The 13313-nt window shown below is 44.0% G+C and overlaps 1 protein-coding gene across 6 annotated transcripts in view; it reads left to right on the top strand.

The window, feature by feature from the left end:
* The window catches only part of PTPN3 (protein tyrosine phosphatase non-receptor type 3), a 108027-nt gene that overhangs the window by 52504 nt on the left and 42210 nt on the right, over positions 1-13313 (top strand). For 4 of the 6 annotated variants that reach the window (XM_058523742.1, XM_058523743.1, XM_058523744.1 and 1 more), the window contains 6 exons: positions 960-1080; positions 2186-2273; positions 5414-5502; positions 6998-7061; positions 8409-8581; positions 11855-11989. In XM_058523742.1, coding sequence (XP_058379725.1) covers positions 960-1080; positions 2186-2273; positions 5414-5502; positions 6998-7061; positions 8409-8581; positions 11855-11989 — 670 coding nt within the window. The remainder of the gene's footprint in view (positions 1-959; positions 1081-2185; positions 2274-5413; positions 5503-6997; positions 7062-8408; positions 8582-11854; positions 11990-13313) is intronic. The other 2 variants (XM_058523746.1, XM_058523747.1) reach the window with 1 other exon arrangement.

Below are 13313 nucleotides of genomic sequence, written 5' to 3'. Positions count from 1 at the left end.
TGTCCTTGGGTCCCATAAGCCAGATCCTTGGCTCCTCAGCCAGGGTCCTTTTTCCCAGTCTCCTCAGCAGTCCAGACACCCAGATGGTCTGAGTCTTCAGGGGAGCCATGTACACTTTACAGGTTGGGCACTGCACAACTCAGGAGTACTCATCCCATCATTGACATCAAGGAATCACGTCTGCAGATGGTAGTCAAACGTCTTGAGGGAGAGGTGCCGTTTGGACCAGGGACCAGTCTGGGAGTGCCTCTGTATGGCCCCCCTTCCTCTTCCTGCAGGTCCCCAGCATGATTTCCCTGGCAGCCCCAGCAGCTGTCTTCTGATTTCCCTAAGAATGCTTCCTTGTTCCCTAGAACTCTGCCACCAGCCTTGCCAGGGCCCAGATCCTCCATCCCCCTACCCCCACCCCTTGGTCTCCGAGCACATCATGGTTTCCTTTCTTCCATACTTCCCAGAATCCCAGGTAGTGAGTCAAGATGCAAACAGTGGTCAGGTCAGCATGACCTCTTCTGCCCACACACACTTTTTAGAGCAGGTTGGTCCAGTGTTACAGAATAACCTTGGGGTACTCAGCCGGCACAGTGCCTGGCATACAGCGTGGCATGTTCTGAGTGGGTGCTCTTATGTTCCTTTATCCAGGGGTGTGAGTGTATCCAGGGGTACCTGCTGCCCACAGGGTATGGGACAGGGGTGGGGTTAGGATAAGACCTAGCTTCCAGCACTCTCCTCGTCCTGTGTCCTCGGGGAGAGTGAATCGATTGGACCATGTGTGGCAGTACTTAGCCCAGAATGGGAGTTCAGATAATGTGGAATCTGGAGCGAATGAGAAACTCAAGGTCATGTAGTGGCAGAACTTCTCAGAAGAATATTTCCAATTAATGTTTTATTGTGATGCTGTAGATGCTTGTACACACAGACCCTATTAAAAAGGCAATTTCCCCCTCATTCTGTCGTGATAGCTCGCTTTGGAGACTATGATTCTTCCATTCATCATCCAGGCTATCTCTCCGATAGTCAGTTTATACCAGACCAGAGCGATGACTTTTTAATGAAGGTGGAATCTCTCCACAAGCAGCACAGGTGAGGAGGGGTGGGCGGCCTATGTGGAACTCGGATCAGGTACCGTCAGACCTCGGGTCCCTCTGTTTGATGTGTTCTCTGCTTTTGCTCATGAATTCTCTTTCAAGCTGTCGGGGATTTGTGAGCCTGTGAGCTGTTATGATGGCAGATATATTTAGCATAACTAGCCTTTCTGTGAACTGTACACACCATAAGAGTTCAGGGTAACTTGCTGCGTTCCATTTCAGGATGTCATTGAAATCAGTTAATTCCTGAAGGAAATGACCCATTTTGAAATCTGATTGCCCCGCAAATTGGCGCTACCCGATAAACCTTTTAGCATTTTGCCGCGTTTAATAAAATGGGCCATTCCTTCTGCTGCTGTTGAGTAGACGGGCATGTGGATGTAAATGCTGCCAGGCGGGGTGAATCCCAAGGTCCCTCTGGGTTCAGTTTGGGAAACCGCGTTACTTCGAGAAGGGAGCACAGCTGCCTCCAGGCAAGACCCAGCTCCGACAAATATGCCAGGTTCTGCCCTCCTCTTTTGCCTCATTTTGTTCAAAGCTGCAGTGGCAGCTGTTCAGGTCAAGTAAGGGCCACCCCGACCGAGCAGGACAGTTCTCAAGGGACGTCACATTCTTGGAAAGGAGGTAAAAACAAAGACCCAGCAGCCAGCGTCCTTTCTCAAAGGGCGCTGCCGAACCTCTCTCCCAGAATTGCTCCCCTGGCACAAGCCAGCTCCTAAAATAGCACAGTGACGTTTGGAAGTTTGAGGCTGCTGCTAAAAGGATAGATCAAGGCAGAAAGACCTAAAAGTACCTGTTAATTAATCACCTTGGAATAAGTAGGGCAGGAAAAGGAGACAGTCTTCGATATCTGAATGTTGAGAGCCCACTAAGTGAGAAGTATTATTTAATGAATGAGCAGGCTAGATGAAGTCGTGTTCATTGGACAAGAAGAAAAACTTGGTTTAGGAGAATTTGGGGTTAGATTAAGATTAATAACATAAGGCATTTAATAACCTAACAGAAATGTTAGCAAATGTTTCAAATTTTTATTAATTTTAAAACTTGGAGTTAATATCCTCCATTTTTTGGGTGAACTCTGCATCTTCTCTCTTCTGTAGTGGGCTGAAACAGTCAGAAGCTGAATCTTGCTATATCAACATCGCCCGGACCCTCGACTTCTATGGAGTAGAGCTGCACAGTGGCAGGGTATGTATCCGTGCCACATTCTGGTTGAAAGATTATTTTGATTTTAACTTATAAGAGTTGGAAAGCTTCTTGATCAAACTATTTCTTTTCCAGTATAGTAAACAAGACCTTTTTTTTAAGATATTTGGAAGATTTGTAAAATTACATTGAGTTCTGCTGATTATCTGATTGTCTTTTCCCTGTTTGCCTTGTACTTGAAGACATTTTCCTTTTAGAGGGTCAGGGGATTAGAAACAAGTAATTTCTGTAAGACCATTTCATTTTATGGTTAAAGAGGCAAAAAAAAAGTATATAAATCTATTTGCTGAGTGATACTTTAATGAGGCAAAGTTTCTACCACTTAATCTCAGTGCTGCTTAAGTTAGAGCTAGTTGCTCAGTTTTTTAGATTATGGTATGATTGTCAAAGTCAAATATTTTAAATTGGTTGTAACTTTTTAAGTAAAATTGACTAATATCTGTCATCTGCTCAGTATTGACCAATTTCTATGTGCTAGGCACAGTAGCTTATTTATTCCCATAGTAATACTATGAGGTAGGTATTATCATTACCCTGTTTTACAGATGGAGAAACTGATACTCAGGAACTTATCAAAGGTCACATAGCACAGAAGTAGTGGCTTCAGTACATGACCCCAGCACTGTCTAATTGGCATGTGACCTTTGAGCAATGACATACTAATGTAATTGACCCACATCATATCCAAAAGGAAGCAAATACTGGGGCCGGCCCGGTGGCGCAAGCGGTTAAGCACGCACGCTCCACTGTGGCGGCCCGGGGTTCACAGGTTCGGATCCTGGGCGCACACTGACGCACTGCTTGTTAAGCCATGCTGTGGCGGCATCCCATATAAAGTGGAGGAAGATGGTCACGGATGTTAGCTCAAGGCCAATCTTCCTCAAGAAAAAAGGGGGAGGATTGGCATCAGATATTAGCTCAGGGCTAGTCCTCCTCACCAAAAAAAAAAAAAAGAAAAAGGAAGCAAATACTGGTCGAACACTTACTACATACTAGCCATTGTTCCATTTAAAGATTATGGCAACCTTGTGAAATTGGTAATCTAATCATCCCATTTTACAGATAAGAAAACCAAGGCTTAGGGAAGTTGAGTAAACGACAAAACTTTACATCTATATAATATTTTTGTAATTCATACAAACACTCTCATTTATTTTTGTCTCACTTCAGTCCCATAACTGTGAGGCAGGCAAGTCATGACATAGGTAATAAAGTTGGAAAAAAGACATCAGATCTTACAAAATATCAACTTTGGGACTTGCCCTTTAATTTTTATTCCACTTGCAAATATTTTGTCTGTAGTGGAATGTTGTGGAGAACTTTCTTCTGTGGTGAAGTGGACTTTATATCTGCCTGAGTTGATCTGTGCTCTCCCGCCCCCAGTGCCATCAGTGAAACGGCCATCATGCCCCATGAGGGTCCTGAGGCCAGATGATTACCTGCCTGGCTGATGCCCCCCAAGGTAGCAGAGAGAGCTGGGTTACCCCTAGCTATGCTGCATCAACCAAAACCCCCTAAATCTCAATCACTTGATACCACAAAGTTCATTTCTCAGCAGTTCAGAGTCTGCGGTGGGTCCTGGCGATGCTCTGGGGCAGCCCTCCTCCGTGCAGTGACTCAGCAGTCTAGGCCACTTCAGTCTTGTGGCTTCACCATCTTCACCTGGCCTCATGCTGGTCACAAGGGAAGAGGAAGCCGGAGGGTTTCGTACCAGCTGTTAAATGATTCGGCCCAGAAGAGAGACATCACTTCTGCTATAACACATTGACCCTGACTAGTCACATGGCCCTGCCCTCTGCAAATGGAGCTGGAAAATGTGGGGATGGGGATGGGACTTTAGTAAACAGTAACTGTCTGTGCGGCTGGGATTGGGGTGCAGACTGAAAGATCACAGAACCAGGAGATTTCAGACCTAAGTCACTGGCCCACCCAAACCGTTCATTCATTTCCTTATTCTGCTATTGCTATTCCTTATTTGCTAATTTGTTCTTCTGTCCCACTGGCTTAACCTTTCCCTGTATTTTGATCACAGATACCACGTTTAAATGCAACCCTGGTCTTCACCATGCAAATTTGGTTTTGCTTTAATTAAGCCTGTGGTTTCAGTTGGGTTCCCAATAGTGAATATTCTCTGGACTTTCCACCACATCAACACTGTTTTCTTTGGCCACTTTCTCTAATTTCCCACATTCACACTGTTCATAAGTGATTTGTCCCACTATCTCTTGAGAGGCAAAAGAGATTGAATGTTTATTATACCGACCACATGCCAAACCCTGTTCTGCATTCTTTACTTATATTCTCTAATTTCAGCCTGACAAAAACCCTTGGGGGTGGGTTCAATAATTCTTCTTGTTCAAAAGGGAAAATTGAGGCTCAGTAGCCCAAAATAACATAGCTAGTAAGTGGCAGACCTAAGGTTCACACTCAGTGGTAACCCAGTCAAACTCAGCCCGTTGTTTATAATTCCGAGTATCCAGTTGGGTAAAAGGGGTATAGATGACTCAAGGGAAGGAACTGTTTTATTTTAAAATTTTATTTACTTATACTCACCTTGTTCCCCAATGGATTTAAAACAGCTTCTATCTTCCTTCTGTAACTTCACTGTCTGTGGCAATGTCTAGCCCATAGGCTCTTAATAAGCGTTGAATTTGTTGGATTTATAAGCAATATCTATTTCTTAATTGGATGTGGTGTCAGCAGTTCTATGCTTCGTTATAATAGCTAAAGCCTTTCAGTGATGGGAGTTGAGATCTGTATAAAGCTGTGCAGGAGACGAGGCCTATCTGATTTTAATATGATATCTAATACTAATTGTTGAAAATTTGAAATTGAATGTTTATTTCCACAGTTCTGTGGAATGAGTGGGCTTTCCTGATAACTTCAAAACCGATGGAAGCCAGGTGTTGCTGTCAGGCAGCGTGCGTGTACTTTAGAAGAATTTGGTGCTGAGTACTAAGATCTTAAGTATCTGTCAAGAGGGGATTTTTGCCTGTTTCCACTAACATTTTCCCTTTGGAGCTCATACATGTTGCTATTTATAAAAGCGTGGGTGCTTGAGTTACTGGAGGGCATGAGCATGGCAATAACACACTGTGAATCTGAGATCTTACTTCTTACAGGATCTGCACAACTTAGATCTAATGATCGGAATTGCTTCCTCGGGCATTGCTGTGTACCGAAAATATATTTGCACAAGTTTCTATCCTTGGTAAGTGAAAACCAGTTCTAATTATTTTCTGAATCATGCTTTAAAAATATGCTGAGCAAAAGTAATGTTACCTCTAATTTTATTTTATTTTTTTAGACCTTTTTTTTGTGTGTGTGTGAGGAAGATCAGCCCTGAGCTAACATCCATGCTAACCCTCCTCTTTTTGCTAACTGGCTCTGAGCTAACATCTATTGCCAAATCTCCTCCTTTTTTTCCCCCAAAGCCCCAGTAGATAGTTGTATGTCATAGTTGCACATTCTTCTAGTTGCTGTATGTGGGACGCGGCCTCAGCATGGCCCGAGAAGCGGTGCGTCGGTGCGCGCCCGGGATCTGAACCCGGGCCGCCAGTAGCGGAGCGCGCGCACTTAACCGCTAAGCCACGGGACCGGCCCATTACCTCTAATTTTAAACTTTTATTTCTAAAGAGGGGATAGAGATTTTCCCCGAGCTTTTACTTCTGACCTCTGAATTTGACCCAGATTCAGTACTTGGGAAAACGCGTTTGATTCTCATCAGTAACCCCCTCCCGCTCTCCCTACCCCACCACCATCCATCACCCTATGATTGGGGTTTATGGCAATGTGGATAAAGTGGCACAAGGCAGGTCTAGGAGTTAAGAATTTTCCCTGGGCAGTGCATTGGCCAGAATTCAGAGAACTTCCTCTGGGCAGGAACTGTGTTTTCAGTGCAGTTCCTTAGTTATTAATTGCACTTTTACAAAATGCTTGGTTCTGGTCTGAAAACTCAGGGGATCCAATAGACTTGCATCCTCACAACTCTGAGAAAGGCAGTGCTGTCCCCACTGTTGAGAAGACTTCATCATGGAGGATGTCAGAGCACAGGCTCAGATCCTGGCTCCAGGCGTTCCCGGTTGAATGATCGCAAGCACTTAGGTGATATCTCTGAGCCTCAGTTTCCTCATCTGAAAACTGGGTATAATAAAACGTATTTTTCAGGACTGTTGGCAAGGTTTAGTTGAGGGACTGCTTGTAAAGCTTTTAGTAGGGCACCTGGTATATAAAAACTACTCCGTTGGTGGTGGCTATAATTGTGTTATTATGCAGATCATAGAGAGGCTGCTTGACACATGGCTGTTAAGTAATGGAGCTGGGATGTGACCCAGTCTGGCTGCTCTGTCCTCTTTCTACTGCTCCCCACTGCCCTCAGCTGTCTTCCCCGGGTACACACCAGCTCACGCAGAGCTGCAGTGTCACAAAAGCAGCTGACAGCAAAGAGAGCACATTGCCCGTGGTTCTTGTTATTTAAAACAAGAATACGTCATGATCCAGTGGTCCTTACGTGATCCTCCACTTCAGTCACCTCCTTGGAGTTTGGCTGAGGCGATGGGGCCACCAGCATTTCTATGCTGAAGGAAACTCTGGGAAGCCGAGAGTCCCCATCGTTAGGATCATGGAGTAGAGGACACACATCGAGAGACGTCAGCTGCAACCCAGCTGATCCCCAATGTGCTTTTTTTCTATTTTATTTTTTACAGGGTGAACATACTAAAAATTTCTTTCAAGAGGAAAAAGTTCTTTATACATCAGCGACAAAAGCAGGTGAGTTATGTCTACGCTTGCTTTGTTTCTTGTGTTTTAGCCACGTCAGCTCTTAGTTCCCCAGCGGGGAAAGGCAGTTTGCCATATGTATACCAGGGAAGGAAGCGCGTGCCATATGGTGGAAGGAAAATGGATGTCAGAGGATCCAGCAGTTCTCTGTGATTCACTTTGCTTCTCTGGTTGGAGGAGTAACTTGCTTTGGAGTCGGAGACAATGGGTTCGGGTCCCAGGTCTTCTGCTTACCAGCTGGGCAGGTTACTGAACCTCCCCTAGCCCAAGTGACCTTGCTGACAGAAATGCAATAATGCCCACTCCTCAGGGAATCATGAGGATTAAATGAAAGCTCATTGGTCGAAGCACCTGGCAGAGCCCACTGCAGAGTAGCAATAAATGTCAACAAGGTCGCTTCCTTCCCTTGGTGTTTAAAATGCACCATTGCCTTTATGTGTCTCATAAGAGGAGTCCACAGCTGTCTAGATAACTCAGTGTGGTTATCCACATGGAGAACGACTTAGAGGTGAGAGAGCTGAGGCTCCCACAGCTGGTAGTTGGAGGAGCTGGGACTTGACCCTGCCATCATCATGAATCCGAGATGCCAGCTCGGTCCATGACACTACCCTCTGTCTTGTTATGCTGCATATTTTTCACTTACTGTCACTATGACCGTTTCCCAATTTTCCAAAGATAGTATGTACTCAAAATGGCTCCACATCGCAATGAACTCTTAGAAATGAGAGCACTGAAGCTCAGAGCAAATTAGGACCAGAATCTGGATCTCCTTACCCCCCAGTGCAAGATTGAAGGTGGCACAGAATGCGCAAGATGGTAATATGACGTGAAAATAGAAAACCTAAACTGAGGTGGGATGAAGGCAAAGGAAATAATTTGAATGATATATGAGCACTTGATTTAACTCTGTGCTTTGTGGAAAGCAGAGAAATCCAAAGGGTTACTAATTCCTCTCATCTGATAGGTAGAAGGTTATTTCTTCACAAGATTTTCCCAGAGCTAGATTTTCAAAGGAAAGTATCCCACAGACCTTACCTGGTTGCTCCAAATATATCCAACCTAGAAAAGTAAGCAGATTTGAAATGAAAGTGTTCGTGAAGGACCACAGATGATGAAAAGGAGTAGACTCTGGTCGTCTTTGTTACCACATTCAGAAAGATGGTTAACACATCCGACTCTTGACTGTTCGTTTAACGCTGGTCTGTGGCCTGAGGCATTTGGAAGCCCTTTTTCTGTCCATTGCATCTTAGCTGGTGACACTGATGTGTGCATAGAATGTGGTGAGACCTTGCTCCTCCGTCTATGCAGATGACTTCTCTACTATGTTTTTCCTCCCAGGCGGAATCCAGGGAACATATTGTGGCCTTCAACATGTTAAATTACCGATCTTGCAAAAACTTGTGGAAATCGTGTGTCGAGCACCATACGTTCTTTCAGGCAAAGAAGCTACTACCTCAGGAGAAGAATGTTCTGTCTCAGTACTGGACTCTGGGCTCGAGGAACCCCAAAAAGTGAGTATCCTTTAGGGACAGTGTCCACACTAGACTGAGATGCAACCTGATGATGTCCTGATCGCCACTGGGTAGTGGACGTCCTCAGTCAGGGGAGGGGACGCCATCCCTCAGGGGCCCCAGGCATTGGAGCTGGGGCTGCCGGTGGATCTCGGAACCATGGCTGAGAGTCTCTCCGGGGGCAGCAGTGTTTCCTTCCGCACACTCAGGTACTTCTCATATTCCCATCATTCATTTCTGCCTCCTCACGTCTCCTGTCCTCAGGGCTCCCAAGCAGCCAGCATTGCATCTGCTCCCACACTATGTCACAATAAGGGAAGCACATGGCAGTGGCTCTGAGGGTCGTCGTGGTGCCCAGTGTATGGGCTTTCCTGGTTTGTTGCCATAAAGACAGCCTCTCCTGCAGAACATTAATTCCATAGGATGCTCTGTAATAATGAATGAATGAACAGAAATAAAGATTTCCAGAGTCAAGTGACTTTGAGATATACTATGTATAACAATCATGAAATAACAGTAACAATTATAGCTGACAGTTATTGAGTGTTTACATGCACATAATCATATTTAATTCTTACAGCAATTCTGTGTGTACTGTTACCCACAGGGATGATATTCAAAATATTTAATGACTAGTGTAATAAAAGAAATCTATACATTTTTAACTTAATTTAAATTAAAGGTTATTCTATGACTGAACTAACCATGCAGTTCATATTTTTGTGTATTTATTTGTTCTAAGACTGCCTTCTAAATACAAGAGGTAACATTGTTTATCAGATTATTCTTACAGTTTCTAAATTGTTTGTTTGGAAAATTGTTCTTGTGATTTTGTGTTGTTGATGTGGCTGTTACTGACTAAATGACACACCTGACTAAGGCATTATCTGATGGTATCAGACAGACTATTCCAATAACTTTCTTATTACGTTGATAATCACTGGGTAACTTTATAGATTGAATAAACAGCAAATTTCTATTAGTGTCAGTGATAGTGTTTGTGGTGCTGATTGCTCTCTCTCAGCTTCTGATGAAGCAAGAGCAAATATATTTGCAAAGTTTTTAGCTTATAATACTGTCTAGTATTTGTATACATTCCATAGTTCTATTACTGAACAAGTCACGAAGGTAACTGATTGGAATGTAGTATGTACTTGGGTTGGGCCTGACCCTTCAGCCCAGCTGAGAAGTGGATGGTGAGCAGTTGAACGTGTGGACTCTATTGCTGAGCAGCCTGGGTTTAAATTCTACCTGTGTCACTTTAGTTTTAATTTAATTTGCTTTTTCATTTTCATCTGTAAAATGCAGCCAACACAGAGGATTTGGGGGGTGGGGTGGGGGGTTGCTGGTTATCCACTGTGGCGTAAAAAAATTACTTCTGTTTTGGTGGCTTACAGCAACAACCATTCTATTATATCTCGAGGTTTCTGTGGGTGGGGAGTTTGGGAAGGGCTTGGCCAGCTGCTGCTGCTGCTCATGTGGCATAGACTGGGGTTTCTAAGTGACATGTGGCTGGGCTGGGCTGAGGGTCCAAGACGACTTCTCTCTCATACGTGGTGCCCTGATGGAATGATCAGAGGGCTAGACTCACCTGGACCCCTCACCTCCTCTGTGTGTTCTCAAGTGCTCTTCGTGTGGACTCTCCAACAGGTAGTTGGATTTCTTACACAGAGGCATAGGACTCTAAGAGCCTAGGACAGAAGTGGCCAATCATCTTAAGAGCTAGGCCCAGGGCCAGCCCCAGTGGCCTCATGGTTACAGTAGGCATGCGTCACTCGGTGGCCCAGGTTCGATTCTTGGGCACGGACCTACACTGCTGGTCGGTGACCATGCTGTGGCGGCGGCCCACATACAGAATAGAGGAAGATTTGCAACAGATGTTAGCTCAGGGCAAATCTTCCTCAGCAAAAAAATAAAAAATAAAAAAATAAAGCTAGGCCCAGAACTGGCACAGCTGCTCTTGGTCAAAACGATCACAGGCTGGGCTAGATTCAAGAGTCAAAGAACCTGCAGCCTTCTTTAATCCACCATTGGAAGTCACTTGGGACGTTGGGGGTGTTTCAGTGGCTCAGGTCAGCAATTCTTTACTACCAGTACGGGCTTCAGCGTACTGGCAAATTTCAGCCTTCATTTTCTCCATTTTATAGATGAGCAACCTGAGGCTTTGAGGGGTTACATGACTTGCCCAACCCCCTAGAGATACATCGACATATTTGTGTATTGGGCCCCCTGAGAGGTTCCACATAAAAGAAACTTGTTTAGTATTTTCCAAGTTAATGGGACAATGGAACACTTTTTTTCCAAAGAGTATCTATTAATAACCCGTGACACATACTTTGGGGAACTGCTGCGTTAAACCTTTGAATCACCTGGCTTGCTGCCCTTGTTCCGATGCTGTGCTCTCAATCAATGGTAATTTGGTTTCTGATGTAGATTCTAGCAATGCTGCTATGAGCATTTTGGTCAGGGTGGCAACAGTATTATTGTGAATTAGTACATTGATATTCAAGGGAGTGTTTCATGCTGTTTATGTTCTTTTGTTTTTTTGTTCTGTTTGGTTTTTGTTGGTTTATAGGCTGCAAGGAAATGTGTGGAATGTTTTAATGTCTTATTAATATTTAATGTCTTATTCTTGTTTAAACCTTAGAAATGCCAAAACTGAGTTTCCCCTAAACCGGCTTCAAACTGCATTCTCTCAAATAATTCATTCTCTGAGGGGTCTAGATAGCTAAGATTTAAATTCTCTAGGTATATATAAAATTCAAAAGTAACCTTCAGGGTGGCACATTCAAAGAACATGGCCTGAAACTCTGTCTCAGCATATTCTCAAGTCTTCTCTCCAAGAGTTATCAGAGATTTACAGTGACGGCTTCTGCCGGTGGGATAACGAGCATCTGGAAGGATGGATAATGTTTGTACTCATGCCATGTGAGTAGAGTGAGAATTCCTTGAAGTGGCTTGAACCATATTTCCATGTTATCCTGAAGTTCTTCTCATCTGGCAAGGTTTGGTTATATTCTTATATTGATTGCTTGCAGTAGTACCGACAAGAAAATATTTTCACCAGAAGAAATAACATAAGGAAAAGCCAGGGCAGAAAGGAATTGGTTTTGACCGTGTACCTGTGCCCCTCGTAACCTTGGCTGGTTTCATCAAGGTGTCAACCCATCATCCGTCAGGGAGGGAGCGTGTATAGACTGTTTCACTTATACTGTAATTTCTGTCTTGTTGAACATGTCCGTGTAGAAGGTGAATCTGAGTCTGGTTTTTCAGGTCTGTAAATAACCAGTATTGCAAAAAGGTGATTGGAGGGATGGTGTGGAACCCAGCCATGCGGAGATCTTTATCAGTGGAGCATTTAGAAACCAAGAGTCTACCTTCTCGGTCCCCTCCTATTACTCCCAACTGGTATGTCCTCCTTTTATTTTGTACTACCCACCAGTAAACACTTTCTCTTTTAAGAAGAAAAACTCAATAAATTCCTAAATATAGATGGCCTGCAATCAGAGTTTATGTTTGCATATTTGGCTATTGCTGAAGTAACTGTTCTCGTGAAATGCACTCGTGAAATGCACAAGTCTAGCGAAACATTTTCCTTAGTGTATAATGCTGGGATGTTCTTTTTTTTTTTTTTTTTTACTATTTTGTCTAAATAAATTTGAGAACTGCAGCCTGGTGAAATGCCCCTCTTGGAATTATGGTACACATTAGCATATTAATGTTCTGAGAAGTCCTGTGATAAAGAAGTACATTTAACTTGATTTAATTTCATGTCTCCCGTTAACATTACACAAAATAAACTTTAGGAAAATCTGATCAAGATGTGTGATATAACTGCTGTAAGATGTGTGACCCTCAGCAACAGTAGCAAATGCACGTCGGGAAGTAGCTTGCCAACTTTTAAGATGACAGTCTCGCCTGAAAAGGAAGGACTGGCAGTTTGGCCAAGTGGGAAGAGCATTGGGTTTGTAGCTGGAAGACCCAGACTCAGATTTTAGCTCTTGTGGCAATTAACAAGTTTCTTTATCTCTCTCTGATCTCAGTCTCCCCATCTGTAAAAGGAGTATAAAAATCGCCACAAATGAAATAATGAAGTGCAAGTGCTTTGTAAGCTATAAAAAAAAAAATCAGATGGAATTATTATTTTATCATAATGTTCCCCAAAGACATCAGGCCATTTTTGTGAACGCCTCCAAAACAGCCGGGCATCATCAGCAGAAGGGAAACCAGGCTGGAAACGTTGCTCCAGCTCCACGCTGGGATAAGAGCGGGGCTTTCTGTTTATTTCATGAAAGACGGGTGGACCTGTCAATTCCTGAGGAGGGCTCTACTAGGACAAAGGGACAGTCTAACAGGCAGGCAAGAAAAGGAGCTGTTGTACAGGGCAGCTTGGTAAGGACCCTCCATGGGGCCAATTGCTTTGGGCAGGGATGATGATGGTATTCAGTGTTAGCAATCGTAACGTGACCAGGTAGATCTGTTTCTTGATTTCCAAAATTAGGCGCCTTACCCCAAAGCGGTAAGTTTGTGCTATAAAATAGCAGCTCTATTTGTCTGGAAATCTCCACGGTGACGCCAGGGCCCCGAGGAGAGGCCCAGGACAGCATCCAGGAGAACAGCGGGTGGGTGTTGCCACACCCGTGGCCTGGAGCTCTTCTGCCTTTCATAGATCCTCTCCTGAGGAGTCACAAGCCTTTCTACTCCATTTTGGACGCAGTATTATTGATTATCT

This window comes from Diceros bicornis, chromosome 28, assembly GCF_020826845.1.
Source record: "Diceros bicornis minor isolate mBicDic1 chromosome 28, mDicBic1.mat.cur, whole genome shotgun sequence".
Classification (NCBI taxonomy): Eukaryota; Metazoa; Chordata; class Mammalia; order Perissodactyla; family Rhinocerotidae; genus Diceros; species Diceros bicornis.
Note: the sequence above shows the minus strand (reverse complement) of the source record. Positions and strands in the feature narration are given on the sequence as shown.